This window comes from Pelodiscus sinensis, chromosome 21 (genome assembly GCF_049634645.1).
Source record: "Pelodiscus sinensis isolate JC-2024 chromosome 21, ASM4963464v1, whole genome shotgun sequence".
In the NCBI taxonomy this organism is placed as follows: Eukaryota; Metazoa; Chordata; order Testudines; family Trionychidae; genus Pelodiscus; species Pelodiscus sinensis.
In genome coordinates this window covers 16,721,282-16,746,381 of record NC_134731.1, presented here as the reverse complement: position 1 = coordinate 16,746,381, position 25,100 = coordinate 16,721,282, and the positions used below count along the sequence as shown (strand labels likewise).

The 25,100-nt window shown below is 46.1% G+C and overlaps 1 protein-coding gene across 3 annotated transcripts in view; it reads left to right on the top strand.

Moving 5' to 3' along the window:
* Nucleotides 1-13,230, top strand: part of CWF19L1 (CWF19 like cell cycle control factor 1) — a 91,739-nt gene extending 78,509 nt beyond the window's left edge. For all 3 annotated transcript variants that reach the window (XM_006119605.3, XM_006119604.3, XM_075905001.1), the window contains 2 exons: nt 3,227-3,324; nt 12,906-13,230. In XM_006119605.3, the coding sequence (XP_006119667.1) occupies nt 3,227-3,324; nt 12,906-12,934 (127 nt within the window). In that variant the 3' untranslated portion in view covers nt 12,935-13,230. The remainder of the gene's footprint in view (nt 1-3,226; nt 3,325-12,905) is intronic.
* The last annotated feature ends 11,870 nt before the right edge of the window (nt 13,231-25,100 follow it).

The window sequence follows — 25,100 nt, the reverse complement described above, 5'->3', positions numbered from 1 at the left end:
AATCGGCACCTCTGGAAACAACAGTTCAGAATGGTGACACTCACCACCATTATACCATCACTAGACAATGGAGATTGGTTTGCGGTCCTCGACATTCAGGACGCTTATTTCCATAGCACCATTCACCCAGCACACAGGCGATCCTTTGATTTGTTGTCGGCAATAAGCATTTCCAATATTGAGTTCTACCATTTGGCCTTGCATCCGCTCCCAGGGTTTTCTCAAAGACTCTCGCAGTAGTGGCAGCACATTTGTGCCACAGAGGCGTCATGATATTTCCTTACCTCGACGACTGCCTCATAAAAGGCCGGTCGCACGAGGACACATGCCATATGATCGCATTAACCAAACAGACCTTTCACTCCCTTGGTCTCTTCATTAATGACCAAAAATCCATGGTAGAACTGACTCAATCTCTAATCTTCATAGGGGCTTGGCTCGACTCCGTTGCGGCATGAGTGTACTTACTGTTGAGCGTTTCCAGGCAATTCAAGACCTAATAAACATTCTGGCACATGCCCCTACTGTCTCAGTACTAACTTGTCTGCAACTGATGGGCCTCATGGCTGCCACCACATTTGTGGTTCAGCACACAAGGTTACGTTTCCATTGCCTTCATCATTGGCTGGCTGTTTACATTCCAACAAGACACAGTATCCACAAGATAGTAACTCCCCCACTCCAAATTCACACATCCCTATGCTGGTGGATCAAACTGAGCAACCTCACGGCAGGTCTGTCATTCCATCAACCCCAACCACTGAATCCGATAACTACGGATCTTCCTTTACCAGTTGGAGTGCCCATATATTTGGCATGATGGTGCAAGGCAAATGGTCAGCAATAGAGACAACTTTTCAGATAAATCTTCTCAAGCTCAGAGCAGTCTTTTACGCGTGCAGGCACTTCCAAGTACACACATCTGGTACGACCATCAGAATGCTTACCTTCCAGTCGAAGATGCATGTTAGCATCAGGTGACCAGTCATCTGACTCCATCAGCAATGAGTCAGTAACATTATGGAATATCCATAGGAAGGCCATACCTATTGACAGCCCATTAGCTAGAACAATGGACTATCAGCCTTCAGCCCTGTCTGTCTTTTCTGCTGTAGTCCCTGAAGTGACAAAAGTGGGAGTGACCCAGAGTAACAAATATCAACCATAAATACACAAGCCAGTATTCCTAACTTCAAATGCAAAAATGATACATGCATACAATGAGATAATCATAGTCAATAAATCATAACCTTTCCAGTGTTACCTTACGTGAATTATCATGCATAAAGCATATCTCAGTTATGGCATATTCTTATAAGCATATTTTCATAAAGATATGAAATATTATGTCAGACTACTATCATCACATATGTATTCCATCCATCTGGATGCACATAAACTAGATCATCAGACAGATGGTTAAAGTTAAACCAGATACCACAAATTTTCAATCAAAAGCTTCAATTAAGTCTCTTATTGCATGGGCTGATGGTTGCTTTCAGTCTGATTTCCAGCACAGTTAACTTTCCATGTTGTGACATGAGTAAACGAAAGCTAAGAAAAAAGAAGATACACATCTGCCCTTTCACATTTTTTCTTCAATAAAAAGTTGAGTTAATCTACAGCAGTGTTTCTCAACCTTTTTTTTTATAAAGTACCCCTTTAAAAAAATTATAAGTACCCCCAGTACCTACAGTTTTCAGACACACACTTTTTTTTTCTACCATTGCAACACATTTGTTTAAACAACTTTATCGTAGCCAGGCGGGCAATGACATTTTTGAGTGTAAAAAGTGCAAAAATAATAAAGCACTGTAAAACTTAAAACAAAAATTCAGTTTTTTCCAAATTTCAGTTGTGTTGTCGTACCCTCTAGACTTCTCTCGAATACCCCAAGGGTACTCATACCACTGGTTGAAAAACAATGATCTAAAGATTCATTTGCTGTCTTTTGTTGATTAATTTCACAATGTTAGCCTCACAAAAATGTAGTGTCTGTATCAGTGTCATCTTGTTCTGCACTTTGTGTCCCAACCATAAAAGACACTTAACTGGCAAAATTACGCTGGTTCTCCCCCCTCTCTACTAGCCGGCATTTGCAACAACTTCAGTTATATTATAAACGGTTCTAAGTGATTGAGCAACAAAACGGCAAATGAAATTTAATGTTGATAAATGTAAAGTAATGCACATTAGAAAAAATAATCCTAACTATACATACAATACGATGGGGACTAATTTAGCTACAACTATTCAAGAGAGTCATTCTGGATAGTTCTCTGAAAACATGCACTCTGTGCAGCAGCAGTCAAAAAAGCAAATAGAATGTTGGGAATAATTAAAAAAAGGATAGCGAATAAGATAGAAAATATCTTATAGCCTCTATATAAAACCATATTAAGTCCACATTTTGAATATTGTGTACAGATGTGGTCACATCATCTCAAAAAAGATATATTGGCATTGGAAAAGGTTCAGGAAAGGGCAACAAAAATTATTAGGGTTTTGGAATGGGTCCCATATGAAGAGACATTAAAAAGACTTGGACTTTTCAGCTTAAAAAGGGGGAGGATATGATAGTGCTCTATAAAATCATGACTGGTGTGGAAAAAGTGAATAAGGAAAAGTTATTAACTTGTTCCCGCAATATAAAAACTAGGGGTCACCAAATGAAATTAATAGGCAGCAGGTTTAAAACAAACAAAAAGGAAGTTTTTCTTCACTCAGTGCACAGTCCGTGGAACTCATTGCCGGAGGATGTGGTGAAGACTAGGGCTTTAACAGGGTTCAAAAAAGAGCTAGATAGATTCATGGTGGTTAGGTCCATCAATGTCTATTAGCCAGGATGGGTAGGTAGGAATGGTGTCTCTCTCCTCTGTTCTGTTTCTCTGGAGATGGGTGATGGGAGGGATCACGTAAAGATTACCTGTCCTGTTCCCTGCCTCTGGGGCATCTGGTGCTGGCCACTGTTGGCAGACAGGATACTGGGCTAGATTAACTTTTGGTCTGACCCACTATGGCCTTCTTATGTTCTTTTTTATGGGAATTTTATATCTGAACATTTCACAACGATATGTATTTAAAAACCAGCTGCTCTGCTTGCTTTCTATGAATGATCAATAGTCACATTATTTTACTTTTTCACACTTGGCTCAGGGAATCCTGGTCCCTACTGTGTTAAATGCCGATTAACATTTCTGCATTTTTTCTTTCTCTCCTCTTCTAGATTGCACAGCCAGGAACACCTTATTTTTATGTTGAACTGGACACTGGAGAGAAGCTTTTTCACCGTATTAAGAAAAATTTTCCCTTGCAGTTTGGAAGGTTTGTTTTTCCATCTATTTAACTTCACGTGTTTAGTATAATAAAATATGCCCTTGATATGCTCTGCTGAAGATGGTGTCCTACAGCAGTTGAATGGGGACCTGGGGCTATTTAAGACTAATGGCTTAGAGAGTTGAAGAATTACTAATATCTTAAAATGAGTTTATTTATGTATGGAATAACACACAGTTCTTTAAGAACTGACTTCCTTTGTAGATCTCATTCACTTACAAAAGAGGAATTATATAGATAGTTGCCCAGTGTCTGTGCGTCTGTAACGCTGACGTACGTGGCCACGCCTCCTGGCTGTGTACGTCAGCACCCCGCCTCCCTTCCCCTCGCTCCCTGGCAGTTCCGGCCCCCCGGACACTCCCCACCCGCCAGCGCTACTTCCCTCTCCCCTTCCTCTGGGCCCCCCCCCATCCTCTCCTCCAGCCCCACAGCCCCCAAAACCTCCCAGCTCTGCTTACCACCCCCCTTCCGGCCAGCCCCGCCCCCTTCCCCTCCCTCTGTGGCACGCTGCGCCGCTCACCTGAGCGGCGCTCCCGCCGGGCCCCGGTGGGAGAGCAAGCGGCGGCAAGCGGCCCTTTGGGGTCCGCGCTCTCCACGCGTGGGGAGCGTGGATCCCAAATGGCCACTTGCTTGCCGCTGCTTGCTCCCCTGCCGGGGCCCGGCCGGAGTGCCGCTCAGGTGGGCCCGGCGGGAGCGGGGGTCAGCTGGGCCCAGGGCGGCAAGCGGCCGTTTGGGGTCCGCTCAGCTGGGAGCAGCGCAGTGTGCCATGGAGGGAGGGAAAGGGGAGTGGGGCAGGGCACCACGCAGGGAGGGGAAGGGGGGTGGGAAGCAGAGCTGGGGAGGGATCAGGGGCTGTAGGGGAGAATGGGGGGGGCCGGAGGAAGAAGGAGGGAAGCAACTCTAGCGAGGGGTGTCCGGGGGGCCGTGGGGCTGGCCAGCAGGAAGAGGTGGTGGGAAGCAGAGCTGGGGAGGGGGGGTTGGGGGCCATGGGGCTGGATGGGAGGAGGGGGGCAGGAAACAGACCTGGCGAGGGGGGCGGGTGCAGCCACAGGCCGCTTGCCACTGCTTGCTCCCCCGCTGGGGCTCAGCTGAGCGCCGCTGAGGGGAGCCCAGTGGGACAGGAAGGGAGGCGGGGCGGTGATGTACACGGCCGGGGGCACGGCCATGTACGTCACGACTCCCCCTTCCTCCTCCTGCCGGGGCGCTAAGTGATGCGCTCCTCAGCCAGGCTGCCGGGGAGGGGTGGGGCAGTGACGTAGACAGCCCCGCCCTCTGACCGTGTACATCACTGCCCCGCTCCTCCTCTCCTCTCTGCGGCGGCCCGGCTGAGCGCACAACACTCAGCCGAGCCACAACAGAGGGAGGGGAAGGGGGCTGGGTGGTGATGTACACAGCCAGGGGGCAGGCCGTGTACGTCACCACCCCGTTTCCCCTCCCGGTGTGGCACTCAGGTGAGTGCTGCGCCCCTCAGCTGGACCGCCGGGGGAGCCAGCAGCGCAAGGGGCTGTTTGCGCTCCCCTGGGGTGGAAGGGGAAGGGAGAGCAGTGATGTACACGGCCCCACTCCCAGCCATGTACGTCACCACCCTGCCCCCCTCCCTCGCAGCAACCTGGCTGAGCGGGCAGCACTCAGCCAAGCACCATGGCCGGGGGGAAGGAAAAAGGGGGCGGGGAGAGACGGAGGGGAGAGAGAGGCAGGAGGAGGAGGAGGAGAAGAGAAAGGGAGAGTGAGAGGCAGGAGGGGGAGAAGAGAAAGAGATGGAGAGAGAGGCAGGAGGCGGAGGAGAGCTGAGAAGGAGGGGGGGAGGCAGTAGGAATTGAGAGAGAGAGAGAGAGAGAGAGAGAGAAAGCTCAGAAGACCTGAAAATCCCGTCTTATGACGAGCTAATTGGCTAGTAAGTATATAAAGATGAAGAAACTGAGAGACAAAGATGTCAAGTCATTTTTATAAGACCATGCAACAGCATGGTACCAGGACAAAGAACAGAATGCCAATTGCCTTCCTCCTTGTCCTGTGCTTTAACCAGATGGTCTTTCATTATTTCACATCTCCAGTTGAGAAATGAGGTCTAGAATTTCATACTCATTTGTAAAGATTCCACATGCCTCCACTTAGTTACATCATGTGTTTCTAGCTACAGAGCTAGTGTGTCCAGATTCTTAGCTACCTTTGGATTATAAAATCATAGTATTTAAAATGACGAGATTAATTTGGTGATACAAAATTTTGTGTGTGTGTCCTCCCTTATGTGATGAGTTCAATCACAGAAATCCCATTGAGACTGTCATTTGATGTGCTGAAAATACCACTGAGCCTGCCTACCTGCCCTCTGAGGCATCCCCCCCACCCTGTCCTGCTGAGCGAGAACCCCTGATCTGGTCTCCCTCAGCAATGGCACAGAGTTGGGGTCACTGACCACAGCAGAGCAACACAGACACTGAGATCCATTTGGCTCCGGGAAGGCTAAGTCAAAGAGACTTGACATAGCATTGAGGTACACAATCCCAATGGGACCAAACCCCCAGATAAATCCATCCCAGTATACATAAAGTCTATACAGAGTGAGCTCATAAGTTGTTTTCCTCCTTTATCAGTGAAAGAGAAGATACACAGTTGTTGTCGCATCCCCCTCCCTTCCCGGTAACAGTTATTTACACTGGATTTATTAATAAACAAAATTGGTTTTATTAATTATAAAAAGTAGGATTTAAGAGGTTGCAAGTAATAGCAAACAGATCAGAGTAAGTTTCTTAGCAATATAAAACAAAACACCCCACCTAAACCTAATGTAGTAAGAGAAGTTTGAAAATCATAATTTTTCACCCTAGTTCCTATTTCAGGTGAAATCCTTCTTAGACCAGAGGTTTCCTTTCTGACCTAGGTCCAGGAGTTCTCCACCCTTGTTACAGTCCTTTTATTACCAGGCATATTCATATATCTTCTCCACGTGGGGAGAGAGGCTATAAAAGCCAGCTGACGACCATCATTATTTACTTTGCTGTTCTTATATAGAATTTCCCTATGGAGGGAAGTCTTTGTTCAGTTCCCTGCACTGCTGTGGAAAAATATAAACTCGAGTGATTCCAGCACAGAATGCACTTGTAAGGCCACATACACTTGTAAGGCCAACTAGTCCAGGTTTATAGGAAAAGCAAGACTATTCACAGATCATTGTCCCAAATACCAGGCCATTAAGTTCCTTAAATCCTCTATTATTGGAAATTTGGATGACAGAAGAGGGATCGCTTGATGATTACCTGTTCTGTTCACATCCTCTGGGGCATCTGGCATTGGCCACTGTTGGAAGACAGGATACTGGATTAGATGGACCTTCAGTCTGATCCACTATGGCCATTCTTATGTAACAGCCCTTCTTTAATATATCTAGATTAGTAAACAGGTTTATATTTCAAACTTTAAATACAAGAATGATGCATCAACACAAATAGAATATACAGATTCATCAGATTATATAATCATCAGATTATAACTTTTAAAATGATATGTTTTCTAAAGTATTTTGCCGAAAGCATATTCAAGTTGTGTTATATTCTATAGACATATTTCTATAAAGAATATGGGTGCAATGTCACACTTTATAAAAATGAGGAGTCCTATGGCACTTTAAAGACTAACAGATTTATTTGGGCATAAGCTTTCATGGGTAAAAACTACTTCGTAGGATGCATGGACCATGCATCTAATGAAGTGGTTGTTATCCAAAATAGCTTATGCACAAAAAAAATCTGTTAGTCTTTAAGGTGCAACAGGACTCCTTGTTTTTGTACATACGGACTAACATGGCAACCCCTCTGAGACTTGACACCTTATGAAGTAATTCCCTATGGTTTACATTTCATTTTCCATAGTAAAATGCCACTTTCTTTGAGTCCTTGCTCATGTCCATTCATTGCAGGGGAGCATGGTCACCATGTGCACTAGCACCATAAGACTTTTCCTCAGCAGTACCCGTAGGAGCCGGCTTCAGTACCCCTTAGAATAGGCACACATACGCCACACTAAATAAGGTGCTGTTGGTCTCCTCCTCCATCAGTTTCTTCTTGCTGCCAATGATGGTGCTGGGAACGTCAGTGATACAGCTCTTGCCGTCACTTCTCATAACTCTTGTTCTTAATAACTTGTTGTCAGAGTTGTTCCCCGCTCTAGCACTCCAAGTGCAGAAGGTGGGGGATCGCAAAAGACCTTAAATACTTTGCCTCTATAGGCTTATTAAAAACAAAAAACCTCCCCAGAGCCACAGATGCACTGACTCTGGAAGATAGGCTGCCACCATCAAGTGATTTTTAAGAATCCTGAAAAACTAAGAAGGAACATTTGAATTCCTTCCACAGAGGTACCCCAAGCTCTTCTGCCACAAGAGAGCTTGGAAAAAGAAACAAAAAACACAAAAAACAAACGGTGTCTCTGAGAGCTGACCTCTCAGGTTAGGCAGGCACATGAACAGACCTCCTGTTACCATGCAGGACACAGGAATCAAATTATCACCTTAAAAAAGGTGATTTTATTAACAAAACAAAACTTGATAAAGCATACTTGGTTGCTGGGTGTTAGAGAGCAACTGAGAAAAGAACAGATCAAAACACAAAGAAAAATCTCTTTGGGCTGTAACTTAAATATGGTGAGTGGGAGAGGGAAGGTACCTGGAATTCACACAGAGAAATTTAACCAAACACAACACAAAGAAAAATACCCTGATCACAACTAAATGTACATTTTTCACTTATCTATGCACAATCCCTTCATGGTCCAGTCCACTTCCATGCCCCAAATTCCTTGGAGGTATGGTGTTCCTGATTATTGCATATTGCTCCCTCTAACCCTTAACTTAAACTAGGTATCTATATACAATTCAAATTTCAACCATCTTTCCCATTGGCTTTCCTGACTTTCTGCCAATACCCCCCACAAGCTACCTGAGTTTAACCCTTTAGTCACTGCGTGCTGGCCAGCACTCCTCCTATTCATCAAACTTGTAAATAGTTCTCCTCTAGTTAGTTGTAGTTTAGAGCAGTTAGAGATACCTTAGGGACATTGGTTTTGGAATGGGACATGTCCCATTTCCTCTCCTCCCTCCCCTCCCCCCCCCCATTTTAAGTTGTGCGCTAGCTGCCACAGTCCTGTGCCTGTTAGTGACCCTCATGACGACTGTTTACGGTACTTGAGAGAAGCACACATTAGCAATAAGTCCCAGATCTGCCAATACTTTAGTCCACGAACAAAAAAGAGCGACATTTATTTAGAGGCTCTCTTGATGGAGTTGACTCTTGCTTTGGCACATTACCAGTGTTCTGATTCAGCACCAAGCACGACTGCTTCAGTGCACAGCCTGAACAGTGTACAGCGACGTGCCCCATTTTTGACCCTGACTAATAAGCCAAAGAGAATCCAGAGGGGTAAATCTCTGGGTCTATAGAAGGAGACGGCCAAACAATTAATTACTGCAGACCTGGAGGTGCCATTGACTTCTAAGGCCGTGTCAGAGCATGATCATCCATGAGTCAGTCCAAAGCAAATTCAAGCACTGTTGGAGGAAGCCAAGTAAACAACCACAGCCTCTGCCCCCACGCAGGCTCCACTTGCTCAAAGACTTCAGCGAGTTGGTCCTTGTGGGGTGTTCATGAGGATGGTGTAACTCTTATCATTCTAAATCTACCTCTGCTTTTGTTCTCCCACTGTTTGCACCCTTTCCTCCTTGAATGGCACTTAATAACTTTAGACTTTAGTTAGTGCCAGTACAGAAAATCTAGTTTATTGGAGCATTGCTCTCCCCGGACAGATTTCGCTTCCTGCTTGGTCTCATTGGCCAAGCCTCCACATCACCACTTGCCACAACAAGGGTATGCCTTCGTTTCCTTGAGCACATGGCTGCTTGTACCTACGTCACATCCCATGCCAGGCTCAGGCTATGCCTTTTCCAACAGTGACTGGCATTGGTCTACTATCCCTCGAGGCATTCCCTGAACTGGGTCGTGACCATTCTCCCCTTATTCACCTGGTGAACGAGCAGAGCAAACATTAGGAATTGTGTCCGATTTCAGACCACACCACTCTCAGTGGAACAGGTGTCCAATGCCTTGGACCTCATTTGGGGTAGTCATCTTGGTGACCTGCATACTCAGAGTGCTTGGTTCCAGGACAAAATGGCACTCCACATACATGTCAAGGAGCTCAGGGTGGTGCACAGTGAATGTGAGGCAGAGGCAGTAAAGTCTTCACAGACACCACCACCATGATGCATTACACCAGCAGCCAGGGTGGAGGATGCTCATCAGCACTCTGCCAGGTCCATCTCTGGGATTTCTTTGTTCTTCATGACATTTCTGTGGAGGTATCTCACCTGCTGGGAGTCAAGAATATCATGGTTGACTGAGCAGAGTTATTTTCTAACCACAAATTGGCTTTCTACCTGGAGATGGCTTCCATACTCTTCCAGAGTTGCAGCACTCCCTGAGTGGTCCTGTTCATCACCAGACAGAATAAGAAGTGCCACACTTTCTGTTCCAGGAGAGGCCTGAGTAAAAGGTATCTTTCAGATGCCTTCCTTCTCCCAGGCTGCTCTATGCTTTCCTCCAATTCCCTTTATCTGCACGGTCCTGCTGAAGATCAAGCAGGACAAGGCTCGGCTCATAGACTTTAAGGTCAGAAGGGACCATTATGAGCATCTAGTCTGACCCCCTGCACAATGCAGGCCACAGAATCTCACCCACCCCTCCTAGAATAATCCTCTCACCTATATCTCAGATATTGAAGCCTTCAAATACTTTGAAGACCCCAAGATACAGAGAATCCTCCAGCTGTGATCTGTACCCCATGCTACAGAGGAAGGCGAAAAACCTTCAGGGTCTCTGCCAATCTACTCTGGAGGAAAATTCCTTCCCGACCCCAAATATGGCGATCAGCTAAACCCTGAGCATGTGGGCAAGACTCACCAGCCAGACACCCAGAAAGTTCTCTGTAGTAACTCCTATCATCCCTCCATTGACCTATTTCCCACTGATAATGAATGGTCAATTAGTTACCAAGATCATGTTATCTCATCAAACCATCCCCTTCATAAACCCATCTAGTTTAATCTTGAAACCAGATAGATCTTTTGCCCCCACTACTTCCCTTGGAAGGCCGTTCCAGAACCTCACTCCTCTAATGGTTAGAAACCTTTGTCTAATCTCAAGTCTAAACTTCCTACTAGCCAGCTTATATCCATTTGTTCTTGTGTCCACATTGGTATTAAGCTTAAATAATTCCTCTCCCTCCCTGGTATTTATCCCTCTAATATATTTAAAGAGTGCAATCACGTCTCCCCTCAGCCTTCTTTTGGTTAAGGTAAACAAGCCAAGCTCCTTAAGTCTCCTTTCTTAAGACAGTTTTTCCATTCCTCGGATCATCCTAGTGGCCCTCCTTTGTACCTGTTCCAGTTTGAATTCATCCTTCTTAAACATGGGAGACCAGAACTGCACACAGTATTCCAAATGGGGTCTCACCAATGCCTTGTATAATGGCACTAACACCGCCTTATCCCTACTGGAAATACCTCGCCTAATACAAAATCCACTCCTTTGGACGTCAACTGTCTCTTAATATCTGATGAAATCTCTTCAATTCTCCGTGCTACAGTGTTACGAGCCAGGCAAATGTTGGCAAACTCTTGCTTCTTCTCGGGACAGATATTCTCAACCATTTTCATAACGCATTCTTTGATAAAGTCACCCTCAGCAAAAGATTTGCAATTTTTAGCAATTAACGTTGCCACCTCATAGCTCGCCCTTGTGGCATTTTCATTTGACTCACGGGCTCTTGTGAAAAATCGCTGTTGTGACATTAAAACAGCTTCAAGTTGCTTCAACTTTTCACTGCGGTCACACCCTGTTAGCTTGTCGTATGTGCTATGTCTCGACTGGTAGTGTCTCTTGAACTCTCTCGCTTTGTCTCTCTCTCTCTATCTCTCCTCCTACTGCCTCCTCCCCTCTCTCTCAGCTCTCCTCCGCCTCCTGCCTCTCTCTCTCTCTCTTTCTTTCTCTTCTCCCCCTCCTGCCTCTCACTCTCCCTTTCTCTTCTCCTCCTCCTCCTCCTCCTACCTCTCTCTCCCCTCCATCTCTCCCCACCCCCCTTCCCATTCCCTCCCGCCGTGGCACTTGGCTGAGTGCTGCCTGCTCAGCCGGGCTGCCACGAGGGAGGGGGCGGTGACGTACATGGCCAGGGGGCGTGGCCATGTATGTCACTGTCCTCCCTTCCTCTCCCACCCCGGGGGAGGCCAAACAGCCCCTTGCGCTCCTGGCTCCCCTGGTGGCCTGGCTGAGGGGCGCAGAACTCAGCTGAGTGCCACAGCGTGAGGGGAAGGGGGTGGGGCCGTGTACATCACCGCCCCGCCCCCTTCCTCTCCCCCTCCCTCTGTGGCGGCTCGGCTGAGTGTTGTGCACTCAGCCGGGCCACTGCGGGGGAGGAGGGGCGGGGCGGTGACATACACGGCCAGGGCGAGGGGCTGTCTGCGTCACCGCCCCTGCCCCCCTCTCCCGCGGAGGCCCAGCTGAGGGGCGCACCACTCAGCGCCACGGCGGGAGGAGGAAGGGGGAGCGGTGACGTACACGGCCCCACCCCCATCACCGCCCCGCCCCCCTTCCTGTCCCACCAGGGATCAGCTGAGCAGAGCGGCGCAGCGCCAGCGCCACTCAGCTGGGCCGGGAAGCAAGGGGCGGCAAGTGTCCATTTGGGGTCCAGCTGCGGCCAGTGGCCGCCCCCCTTCCCCCGGCCAGGTTTGCTTCCCGCCCCCTTCCTCCTGTCCAGCCCCGTGGCCCCCGATCTCCCCCCAGCTCTGCTTCCCGCCTGCCAGCCCCATGGCCCCCTGGAAATCCCCCTTCTGCCCCCCCTCCAGCGCTGCTTTCCTCCCCCCTTCCTCCAGGCCTCCCCATCCTCCCTCACAGCCCCCGATCCCCCCCATCTCTGCTTCCCACCCTCCTTCCAGCCAGCTCCGCCCCCCCTTCCCTTCCCTGAGTGGCGCCCTGCCCCCCTTCCCCTCCCTCCGTGGCGTGCTGTGCTGCTTGCTGCCGCAGGCCCAGCTGAGCGGGAGCACCGCCGCTCATCTGAGTGGTGCAGCGCACCACAGAGGGAGGGGAAGGGAGGCCGCTCAGCTGGGCCTCGGATGGCAAGCGGCCGTTTGCCACTTGCCCCCGCGCCGGGGCCCAGCTGAGCAGCGCAGCGCTGGGTCAAACCGCTATGGAGGGAGGGGAAGGGAGGTGGGGCGCTGACATACACAGCCAGGGGGCGTGGCCGTGCACATCAGTGTTACAGACTCACAGACAATGGGCTACTATATATATGATGTCATTTACAGTCACACACAAACCTATGAAAAATATTTCCATCCGTTACCAAAAATTACTGATAAGAAAGAAAAATGCTGCTTGTGACATGTAAGGTTGGCAGAACATAGCCTCTCTGGCAGCAGAGTTTTGATGCCAACTCTATGACCTCACTCTTACAAGTCATCTATTTTCAGTTTAAAATATTTGAGCCTTTGACTTGGGTGTTTCTGTGTTTTGATTTGCTGGCAGGGAAGTGTTGGCGAGCGAAGCCGTTCTGAATGTTCCAGAGCGAGTGGACTGGCGCCAGTGTACGGCCAACCGGGATGAGGCAGAGGCCACTGCTAGGGCCTTCAGGGAAGATTTCCAGATTTTTGATTTTTCTGAACTGCAGTAATTCTGTTCCCTCAGGGCTGATTCTATGGACCCTTTTTCCTGATGGTCAGCACAGCTGCCCTTGCCCAGGCTTGGGCGCACAAGTTGAATTCAGCCTATGCTGGGGCCAAGGGGCAAGGTGCTGGGCAGGATGGGGAGCATGCATCTTTTATCCCTGCAATAAACTTTATACTTTTCTGTGCCACTGATTTGGTGCTTTGCCAGAGACAGCCTGATGTCAGGTTTGTGGGGCCCATTGGGGCGTGAGGATGAGTCTGAACGCGGGCAGCTCCACCTGGAAACAGTAAGCATGGTGGAGTCAGAGTGCTTGGCTCCAGCACATGCCTGTTGTTTGCAGGGAGGGAGACGTGAGAACAAGGTCTGTGTTTCCCAGCCTGTCCTGCTATGACTCTTGTGGGGAGAGATGTGAACGAGCCCATCTGAGAGGTGCTGGGTTCCAGTCTGGTGGGTGTTGCTGCAGGTCTCAGAAACATCAAGCTAGTTTCGTGTGATTTGTTCTTGGTAAATTCATGTGGATTGTTAGTGATCACCCCTTTATCCTTTAAGTAATTTGCAAATTGAATATATTTCTCTGATAGTTTACCAAATATTGAGGTCAGGCTGACTGGTCTATAGTTCTCCAGTTCTGCCTTTTTCCCTCTTTTAAAGATGGGCACTAGATTAGCCCTTCTGCAGTCTTCTCTGACCTCTGCTGTCGTTTGCAAATATTGCCAATGGCTCCCAAATTTCTTTAGCTAATTCCTCCATTTTTGGAGTGTGTTCACACACATACTCAGTATCTGTTGCTTCTTAGGAGTTCCTGTATTTTAGCAACACAAGCCGTACTTGTGCTAAGGGCATAATCAATCAGTTAACTTGTAAACATCTTACTTTAATCATAGAATCCTAGAGCTGGAAGAGACCTCAGAAGGTCATCAAGTCCAGTCCCCTGCCCAAGGCAGGACCAATCCCAACTAAATCATGTTTAATACATGGCCTGTCTTTAGTTCACAGCCTCTGGTTCAGTCCTCGGGTCTTGCACCTGGCCTAGTGCTCTAGACTCTATCTCCTTCAACTGTAATGGTAAAGTAAGGGTACTACTCGGTCATGGAGATCACAGATTCCATGTCTTTCTGGAACCTCTGGGACTTCTGTATCAGCAGGTTGGAATAGCTGTTAAGCCTGGGGCCACCAGAACAGCAGCCCCAGCACTGAAGCAGTGTGGGGGGAGAAGTTCATAGAATCATAGAATTGGGAGAGACCTCTGGAGGTCCAAAGCAGGACCAACTCCAATTAAATCATCCCAGCCAGGACTTTATCAAGCTGGGATTTTAAAACCTTCCAGTGCTTCACCACCCTCCGAGTATAAAATAGTTTTTTCCCTAATATCCAACCTAAACCTCCCGCTCTGCAACTTAGAATCATAGAACACTAGAACTGGAAGGGACCTCGAGAGGTCATTGAGTTCAGTCCCCTACCCTCACAGCAGGACCAAATACCGTCCCTGATAGATGTCTGTGTAACCTGCTCTTAAATATCTCGAGAGATGAAGATTCCACAGCCTCTCCCTAGGCAACTTATTCCAGTGTTTAACCACCCTGACAGGAAGTTTTTCCTAATGTCCAACCTAAACCTCCCTTACTGCAGTTTATCCCCTTAGTCTTGCTTCCTTTGGGACCTTACCGACCAGTTCTCTGAACTTACCAAAATCTGCCTTCCTGAAATCCATTATCTCTATTTTGCTGTTCTCCCTTCTACCATTCCTTAGAATCATGAACTCTATGATTTCATGATCACTTTCACCCAAGCTGCCAAATTCTGAACCAGTTCCTCCCTATTAGTTAACATCAAATCTAGAACAGCTTCCCCCAGTAGCTTTTTTAACCTTCTGAAATAAAAAGTCTTCAATGCAGTCCAAGAACTTATTGAATAGTCTGTGCACCGCTGTGTTAGTTTCCCAACATATGTCTGGATAATTGAAGTCCCCCATCACCACCAAATACTGCGCTTTGGATGATTTTGTTAGTTGTTTAAAAAAAAGCCTCATCCACCTCTTCTACCTGGGTAGGTGGCCTATAGTAGACCCCTCGCATGACATCACCGTTGTTTTTTACCCCTTTTAACCTAACCCAGAGACTCTCAACACATCTGTCTCCTACGTCCATCTCCACCTCAATCCAAGTATATACATTTTTAATATATAAAGAAACACCTTCTCCCTTTTTTGTGGTTAGATCAGTCCACCTAGGACTAGAGCAGATAACCAGTGGCCAGCCCCAGGGTTGTCAGAGCAGCGGTCCCCAGGACCCATCATAGCAGGTGTAGTGAGAGGAGAAGTCCCTGCGGAGGTGATTTGCTAGGACATTCCTGACTCACGAGATGCGACCTGCTTTCAGATGAATGTTGTAGCTGATATAGAAGTCGCAGAATCAGAGACCTCATAGCCTAGAACTGACAAGTACACTCACCCTTTGTCACTTCATGTAGAACATTGGGTTGTGTTGTCTCTGTGGACTCACAACCTTGTCTGACATGTGCATCAGGAAGACCTCCGCAGGCCAGCTAAACCACTCTAGGCTTCTTGATGTTGATATGTAGCGTTGCCTCTTCCGGGGTCCAAATCCCTATGATACAGAGAACACGGAGCTGCACACCACAGCCGAGGTCTGAGGTATCACATGAGTTTGAGAGGTGGGAGACATCAAACTGACAAATGGAATTCCATTGAGGGTGTTCTCTGGATTAAGTCTCCACTGAAGGTAGGTAAGCACCATCAGGGGAATAGTTACTATGTGGTCTGAAAACATACTGATGCTTGCCATTGCTGGATAGGTTGCACATGGAGTCTGGTATGGAACAAATACTTTTGCACTGCTCAAGTTGAGCACTGCTCAAATGAATTCTATTAGTTGAACTGATATCAACATGGATTTCTCATCATTGGCCAGAAGCCCTAAGCAGCAACATGTGACTAGGAGGACTTGGATGTCATGTTAGACCTGCCTTTGAGAAGCCAATCATCGAGGTACATGTAAATCTGAATATTTTGGCATAAGAGGTAGGCTGGGAATACCGCCATGTGCTTGGTAAACACTCTAAGTGCTGTAGCCAGGCTAAAAGGGAGGTCTACAAACTGGTCGTGAGCCAAATTCATCAAAAAACATAGCAAGTGCCTGTGCCCTGGGGAAGATTGCCACAACTTTCAGGTCAAGGGCGGCATGGAATACCAGTAAAACTTCAGTTTTTGTTAGTACTTGTTGAGATCTTGTAAGTCTAGGATGAGACATAGACTGCCTTTGGGATCAAAAAATAACAGGAATAAAAATCCTTGCTCTCGAATTGAGGTAGAACCTCCTCTGATGCTCCCAGAACCTCCTGCTCAAGGAGGTGCTGTTGAGAAGGGCCCTGAGAGGAATTGGGGGAGGTGGATATAAACTGGAAAGTGTAGCTGTGAGCTACAGTAACTGAGGACCCAGCAGTCCAGAGATATTGTTGACCACACAGTGCAAAAGATGGTAGTCATAAACCAGGAAAACTGGATCCAGGAAGAGGTCTGGTATGTTGTCCTCAGATATGTCCTCAAAATGACTTTATCCCCTTTCTTGGAGCAGGCTGAGCCTGACGAGGATGAGGGAGGGGGTGCTTGGCTTGAGCACCATTTGTAGCTCTTGGGCTTCTGTAGCAGATCCTTCTGGAGCCTGGTCCCTTGATCTTGAAAAGGTTGTGGTTTAAACTGCTTGCACTCCAGACATTGAGCATAAAGGCCCACAATTTTAAGGGTAGCTTGGTAGTCTTTTAGCCCATATAATTAGGTATCTGCCTGCTCCTCAAATAGTGCCTGGCTGTCAAAAGGGAGGTCCTGAATCGAGCGCTGAGCCTCAGTGGATAGCCCCAGAGAGGATCTGCATGCTAGAGCCAGGCCAAAGTGAGCAGCATGGGCACTGACAGAGACTGAGGTGGGTGATGTGCTCCTGAGATCCCAGGATCCCTGCTGCATTGAGGGCTTATTTAATTAGGTCCCCAGGTAAGAGAGCAATTAGCACTGCCCCTTCACCCTGTGCCCCACGAACAGATGGATGCTGTGACCGTTAAGCTTTCTGAGCAGAGAGACCTATCTCCTCTCTCTACTCTTATCAGGTCTGCCCTGGGTTGGGGTAGGGATGTTAAATTATGTTTAGTGCAACTGTGGGGCTAGACACAAACCAGGAATTAGCTGTCCCAGCTCGCACCAGGTCCCAGATGCTGTGCCTGGAATGTATTAAGAGCCGCCCAGGCTCGCACCCGGTTCCAGCTTGCACCAGATTTGCATCCGGTCCCCCCTCCCCCTCCCGCCGGCTGCGCCTCTGAATTTTAAATGTATTAAGAGCCTAGGAGTTCTTAATACATTTAAAAAGCAGATTTGCAGCGTCTGGGACTGGGTGTGAGCTAGGACAGCTGATTCCCAGCTTGCACCTGCTCTCCCTGCTAGCCTCTGTCTCCCGCCCCCTGCATGTAGTCGACTAGTCACATCCCTAGTTTGGGGCTGGTCTGGGCAGCAGCAGCATTCCAGGTTTTGGTTTGAGCAGTGTCTGTAGAGCAGAGAATGATCTGACCCAAATTTAGAGTCAACTCCCCAAACCTTTGAGTGGATAGGATACAGCCTTTCAGCCTTTCAGTAGTAATAACTGTCAGTAATTGTAGTATGATCTGAAGAAGTGGGTCTGCCCTATGAAAGCTCATTACCTAATAAACTACCTTGTTAGTCTTTAAAGTACTACTTAGTTTTTCCTTTTGTTTTACCAAGATCAGACTAAAACAGATAACTCTCTATTACTTTTCAGTAATTGTAACTGTCATCACTCGGGGTAGAAGAAAAATGATTCACCAAGGGCCCAAACCTGGATCTAGATTTCATAATTTCTCTTTTTATAATGGATCCAACCAGACCCTTTGATGCAAACAACCTCTCCCAGGGCTCTGTGAGTACGGGTGAAGGAGTTTGGAGTGCAGGTGGTATTCTCTTTGATCCTTCCTGTTGAAGGTAGGGGCCCAGGCAGAGACAGGTGCATCCTGGAGGTGAATGCCTGGCTGCAAAGATGGTGTCACCAGGAGGGCTTTAGTTTCCTCGACCACAGGATGCTATTCCAGGAAGGACTGCTAGGCAGAGATGGCGTTCACCTTTCAAGGAGGGGGAAGACCCTATTTGGACACAGACTGGCTAACCTAGCAAGGGGGACGTTAAACTAGGTTCGATGGGGACAGTTGAGAAAAGCCCACAGGTAAGTGGAGAACATGGAGACCTGGGAGATGGGTCAGAAATGGGAGGGAGTGTGAGCTATAATGCCGGAGAAAGGAGGATCAGGGGAAAACTGGGAGGCAAAGTCAAATCAGTATCTTAGATGCCTATATACAAATGCGAGAAGTATGGGTAATAGGCAGGAAGAACTGGAAGTGCTAATAAATAAGTACAATTATGACATTGTTGGCATCACAGAAACTCGGTGGGATAATACACGATTGGAATGTTTGTATAGAAGGGTACAGCTTGCTCAGGAAGGATAGAGAGGGGAAAAAGGGAGGAGGTGTTGCCTTATATATTAAAAATGAACACACTTGGGCTACGTCTACACTGGCATGATTTTCCGAAAATGCTTTTAACGGAAAACTTTTCCGTTAAAAGCATTTTCGGAAAAGCACGTCTAGATTGGCAGGATGCTTTTCCGCAAAAGCACTTTTTGCGGAAAAGCGTCCGTGGCCAATCTAGACGCGCTTTTCCTCAAAAAAGCCCCGATCGCCATTTTCGCGATCGGGGCTTTTTTGCAGAAACACTACTGTGCAGTCTACACTGGCCCTTTTGTGCAAAAGTCTTTCGGAAAAAGACTTTTGCCCGAACGGGAGCAGCATAGTATTTCCGGAAAAGCACTGACAATCTTCCATGAGATCGTCAGTGCTTTTCCGGAAAGTCAAGCGGCCAGTGTAGACAGCTGGCAAGTTTTTCCGCAAACGCAGATGATTTTGCGGAAAAACTTGCAAGTCTAGACACAGCCTTGGAGTGAGGTGGAGATGGACATAGGAGACGGAAGTGTTGAGAGTCTCTGGGTTAGGCTAAAAGGGATTAAAAACAAGGGTGATGTCATGCTAGGAGTCTACTAAAGACCACCTACTCAGGTGGAAGAAGTGGATGAGGCTTTTTTTAAACAACTAACAATATCATCCAAACCCCAAGATTTGGTGGTGATGGGGGAGTTCAACTATCCAGATATATATTGGGAAAATAACACAGCGGGGCAAGACAATAAGTTCTTATACAAAAATGAGGTAAGTTAAACAGAAATTAAAAGGCACAGTGACTAGAGCTAAATCCCTGCAAGCTGCATGGAATCTTTTTAAAGACACCATAATAGAGGCCAACTTAAATGTATACCCCAAATTTAAAAAACATAGTAAGGGACCTGAAAAAGAGTCACCATGGCTTAACCACCGTGTAAAAGAAGCAGTGAGGGACAAAAAGGCATCTTTCAAGAAGTGGAAGTCCAATCCTAGTGAGATAAATAGAAAGGAACATAAACACTGTCAAATCAAGTGTAAAAATGTAATAAGAAAAGCAAAAAAAGATTTTGAGGAACAGCTAGCCAAAAACACATAAAGAAACAGCAAAATGTTTTTTAAGTACATTAGAAGCAGGAAGCCTGTTAACAGTGGGTCCCTTTGACAATCGAGGAGCAATCAAGGATGATAAAAGCCATTGCGGAGAAACTAAATGATTTATTTGCTTCAGTCTTCACGACTGAGGACGTTAGGGAGATTCCCAAATCTGCACAGTCCTTTGTGGGTGTTGATTCTGAGGAGCTGTCCTTGATGGAATTGTCATTAGAGGAGGTTTTGGAACAAATAGAAAAACTTAATATTAACAAATCACTGGGACCCGATGGCATTCATCCAAGGGTTCTAAAAGAACTCAAATGGGAAATTGCTGAACTATTATCAGTGGTTTGTAACCTATCCTTTAAATCGGCTTCCGTACCTAATGACTGGAAGGTAGCTAACGTCACACTAATATTTAAAAAGGGCTCTAGAGGTGATCCTGGCAATTACAGACCGGTAAGTCTAACTTCAGTACCGGGCAAATTAGTCGAAACAATAGTAAAGAATAAAATTGTCAGGCACGTAGAAGAACATAAATTGTTGGACAAAAGTCAACACGGTTTCTCCAAAGGTAAATCATGTCTTTCTAATCTATTAGAGTTCTTTGAAGGGGTTAACAAGCATGCGGACAAGGGGGAGCCAGTAGATATAGTATACTTAGATTTTCAGAAAGCCTTTGACAAGGTCCCTCACCAAAGGCTCTTATGTAAATTACATTGTCATGGGATAAGAAGGAAGGTGTTTTCATGGATTGAGAACTGGTTAAAAGACAGGAAACAAAGGGTTGGAATAAATGGTAAATTTTCAGAATGGAAAGAGGTAACTAGTGGTGTCCCCCAAGGGTCAGTCCTGGGATCAATCCTGTTCAACTTATTCATAAATTATCTGGAGAAAGGGGCAGCAGTGAGGTAGTAAATTTTGCGGATGATACTAAACTGTTTAAGATAGTCAAGACAGAAGCAAACTGTGAAGAACTTCAAAAAGATCTCACCAAACTGAGTGATCGGGCAACAAAATGGCAAATGAAATTTAATGTGGATAAGTGTAAAGTAATGCACGTTGGAAAAAATAACTCCAACTATCCGTACAGTATGATGGGGGCTAATTTGGCTACGACTAATCAGGAAAGAGATCGTGGAGTTATCACGGATAGTTCTCTGAAAACTTCCACACAGTGTGCAGCGGCGGTCAAAAAGGCAAATATGATGGTAGGAATTATTAAGAAAGGGATAGAAAATAAGACCCAGAATATCTTGTTGCCCTGTATAAAACTATGGTACGCCCACACCTTGAATACTGTGTACAGATGTGGTCTCCTCACCTCAAAAAAGATATTTTGGCCTTAGAAAGGATTCAGAAAAGGGCAACTAAAATGATTAGGGGTTTGGAACGGGTCCCATATGTAGAGAGGTTAAAGTGACTGGGACTTTTCAGTTTAGAAAAGAGGAGACTGAGGGGGGATATGATAGAGGTCTATAAAATCATGAGTGGTGTGGAGAGGGCGGATAAAGAAAAGTTATTTATTCTCATAATAGAAGAACTAGAGGTCACCAAATGAAGTTAATGGGTAGCAGGTTTAAAACTAATAAAAGAAAGTTCTTCTTCACACAGCGCATAGTCAACCTGTGGAACTCCTTGCCAGAGGAGGCTGTGAAAGCTAGGACTATAACAAAGTTTAAAGAGAAGCTAGATAATTTCATGGAGGTTAGGTCCATAAAAGGCTATAAGCCAGGGGATAGAAATGGTGTCCCTGGCCCCTGTTTGTCAGAGGCTGGAGAAGGATGGCAGGAGACAAATCGCTTGATCATTGTCTTCGGTCCACCCCCTTTGGGGCACCTGGTGCTGACCACTGTCGGTAGACAGACTACTGGGCTAGATGGACCTTTGGTCTGACCCAGTATGGCCGTTCTTATGACTGCATTGGAGACAACTTTTTATTTCAGAAGGTTGCAAAATTTACCGGGGGGAAGCCTCTTCTAGATTTGATCCTAACAAATAGGGAGGAACTGGTTGAGAATTTGAAAGTGGAAGGCAGCTTGGGTGAAAGTGATCATGAAATCATAGAGTTCACAATCCTAAGGAAGGGTAGAAGGGAGAACAGCAAAATAGAGACAATAGATTTCAGGAAGGCAGATTTTGGTAAGCTCAGAGAGCTGATAGGTAAGGTCCCATGGGAATCAAGACTGAGGGGAAAAACAGCTGAGGAGAGTTGGCAGTTTTTCAAAGGGACATTATTAAGGGCCCAAAAGCAAGCTATTCTGCTGTGTCAGAAAGACCGCCTTGGCTTAACTATGAGCTCTTGCATGATCTAAAAATAAAAAAGGAGTCTCATAAAAAATGGAAAGTAGGACAAATTACAAAGGATGACTATAGACAAACAACACAGGAATGCAGGGGCAAGATTAGAAAGGCAAAGGCACAAAATAAACTCAAACTAGCTACGGGAATAAAGGGAAACCAGAAGACTTTTTATAAATACATTAGAAGCAAGAGGAAGACCAAGGACAGGGTAGGCCCATTGGTCAGTGAGGAGGGGGAAAAGTAACAGGAAACTTGGAAATGGCAGAGATGCTTAATGACTTCTTTGTTTCGGTCTTCATCGAGAAGTCTGAATGAATGCCTAACATAGTGAATGCTAGTGAGAAGGGGATAAGTTTAGAAGATAAAATAAAAAAAGAACAAGTTAAAAATCACTTCGAAAAGTTAAGTATCAGAGGGGTAGCCGTGTTAGTCTGAATCTGCAAAAGCGGCGAGGAGTCCTGTGGCATCTTATAGACTAACTGAAGTGTTGGAGCATAAGCTTTCGTAGGCAAAGACCCAATTCATCAGATGCATGTCAGATGCATGCAACTTTTTTAGAAAAGTTAGATGCCTGCAAGTCACCAGGGCCTGATGAAATGCATCCTAGAATACTCAAGGCGCAGATAGAGGAGGTATCTGAGCCTCTAGCTATCATCTTTGGAAAATCATGGGAGACAGGAGAGATTCCAGAAAACTGGAAAAGGTCAAATATAATGTCCATTTATAAAAAGGGAAATAAGAACAACTCAGGAAATTATAGACCAGTTAGTTTAACTTCTGTGCCAGGGAAAAAAATGGAGCAAGTAATTAAGGAAATCATCTGTAAACACTTGGAAGGTGGCATGGTGATGGTGATGGGGAACAGCCAGCATGGATTTGTAAAGAACAAATCATGTCAAACCAATCGGATAGCAAAATGCAGGACAATGTAGCACTTTAAAGACTAACAAGATGGTTTATTAGATGATGAGCTTTTGTGGGCCAGACCCACTTCCTCAGATCAAATAGTGGAAGAAAGTAGTCACAACCATATATACCAAAGGATACAATTAAAAAAATGAACAAATATGAAAAGGACAAATCACATTGCAGAACAGGAGGGGGATGCGGGCGGGGGGGGAGGAAGGAAGGTAAGTGTCTGTGAATTGATGATATTAGAGGTAGGGAGAGTGGGATGTTTGTGAGTTAATGGTATTAGAGGTGATAATTGGGGAAACTATCTTGGTAATGGGTGAGATAGTTCAAATGTTTGTTGAGTCCTTTTTGGAAAGTGTCGAATTTTAACATGAATGACAGTTCAGAGGATTCCCTTTCAAGTGCAGATGTAAAAGGTCTTTGTAGCAGAATGCAGGTGGTTAAGTCATTGAGAGAGTGTCCTTTCTGGTTAAAATGGCAAGAAACTGTTTTCTCTTTGTGATCTTGTCTGATATCTGTTTTGTGGGCATTAATCCTTTGGCGAAGTGTCTGAGATGTTTGTCCAATGTACATAGCAGACAGACACTTTCGGCACATGATAGCATAGATTATATTTCTGGATGCGCAGGAATATGTGTTCTTGATCTTATAACTCACTTGGTTAGGTCCAATAATGGTATCAGCAGAATGAATATGTGGACAAAGCTGGCAACGGGGTTTGTTGCAAGGGAAGGTACCAGGGTTGGTATTAGTGTGGTATGTCCTGTGGTGGTTGGTAAGAATCATCTTGAGGTTAGGTGGTTGTCTATAGGAGACTATGGGTCTGTCTCCCAGAGCCTCTTTGAGTATGGTATCCTGTTCCAATATAGGCTGTAGTTTATTGATAATGTGTTGGACAGGTTTAAGTTGGGGGTTGTAGGTGATGACAAGTGGTGTTCTATTGTTGGTTTTCTTGGGTCTGTCTTGAAGTAGATGGTTTCTAGGTATTCGTCTGGCTCTTTCAATTTGCTTTTTTATTTCTCTGGGTGGGTAGTTGAGGTTTATAAATGCTTGGTAGAGATCCTGAAGCTTCTGGTCTCTGTCAGTGGGATTAGAGCAGATGCGGTTGTATCAAAGGGCTTGGCTATAGACGATGGATCGTGTGGTGTGTTCTGGATGGGAGCTGGAAGCATGTAGGTAACTCTATGAGTCGGTGGGTTTTCTGTAGAGAGTGGTGTCTAATTTTCCATTGTTGATTTGTACGGTGGTGTCCAGGAAGTGGATCTCTCGTGTAGAATGGTCCAGGCTGAGGTTGATGGTGGGGTGTAGGTTGTTGAAATCTCTGTGGAATATCTCCAGTGTTTCTTGGCCATGCGTCCAGATCATAAAGATCTCATCGATGTACCGTAGATAGAGGAGGGGTGAAAGGGGACGGGAGTTGAGGAAACGTTGTTCTAGGTCAGCCATAAAGATGTTAGCATACTGTGGGGCCATGCGTGTACCCATGGTAATAATAACTGGAAATAATTGTGGGTGAGAACAAAGTTACATAGGTCTGCTATCAGGTTGGCAGTAGTGTCCTCTGGGATAGTGTTTCTAATTGCTTGTAATCCGTCTTGTAATCGGATAGCTTTCTTTGATAGGACGAGTCTTGTGGATAAGGGAGAAGCGGTGGACGTGGCATACCTAGAGTTTAGTAAGGCGTCTGATACGATCTCGCATGATATTCTTATCAATAAACTAGGCAAATACAACTTAGATGGGGCTACTATAAGATGGGTGCATAACTGGCTGGATAAGCGTACTCAGAGAGTAGTTATTAATGGTTCCCAATCCTGCTGGAAAGATATAACAAGTGGGGTTCCGCAGGGGTCTATTTTGGGACCAGCTCTGTTCAATACCTTCATTAACGCTTTCGATATTGGCATAGAAAGTACCCTTATTAAGTTTGCAGATGATACCAAGCTGGGAGGGGTTGGGACTAATCTGAAGGAAATGGTCTGAGGTAAACAGGATGAAGTTTAATAAAGACAAATGCAAAGTGCTCCACTTAGGAAGGAACAATCAGTTTCGCACATACAGAATGGGAAGCGACGGTCTGGGAAGGAGTACGGCAGAAAGGGATCTAGGGGTTATAGTGGACCACAAGCTGAATATGAGTCAGCAGTGTGATGCTGTTGCAAAAAAAGCAAACATGCTTCTGGGATGCATTAACAAGACACGAGAAGTCATTCTTCCCCTCTACTCTGCGCT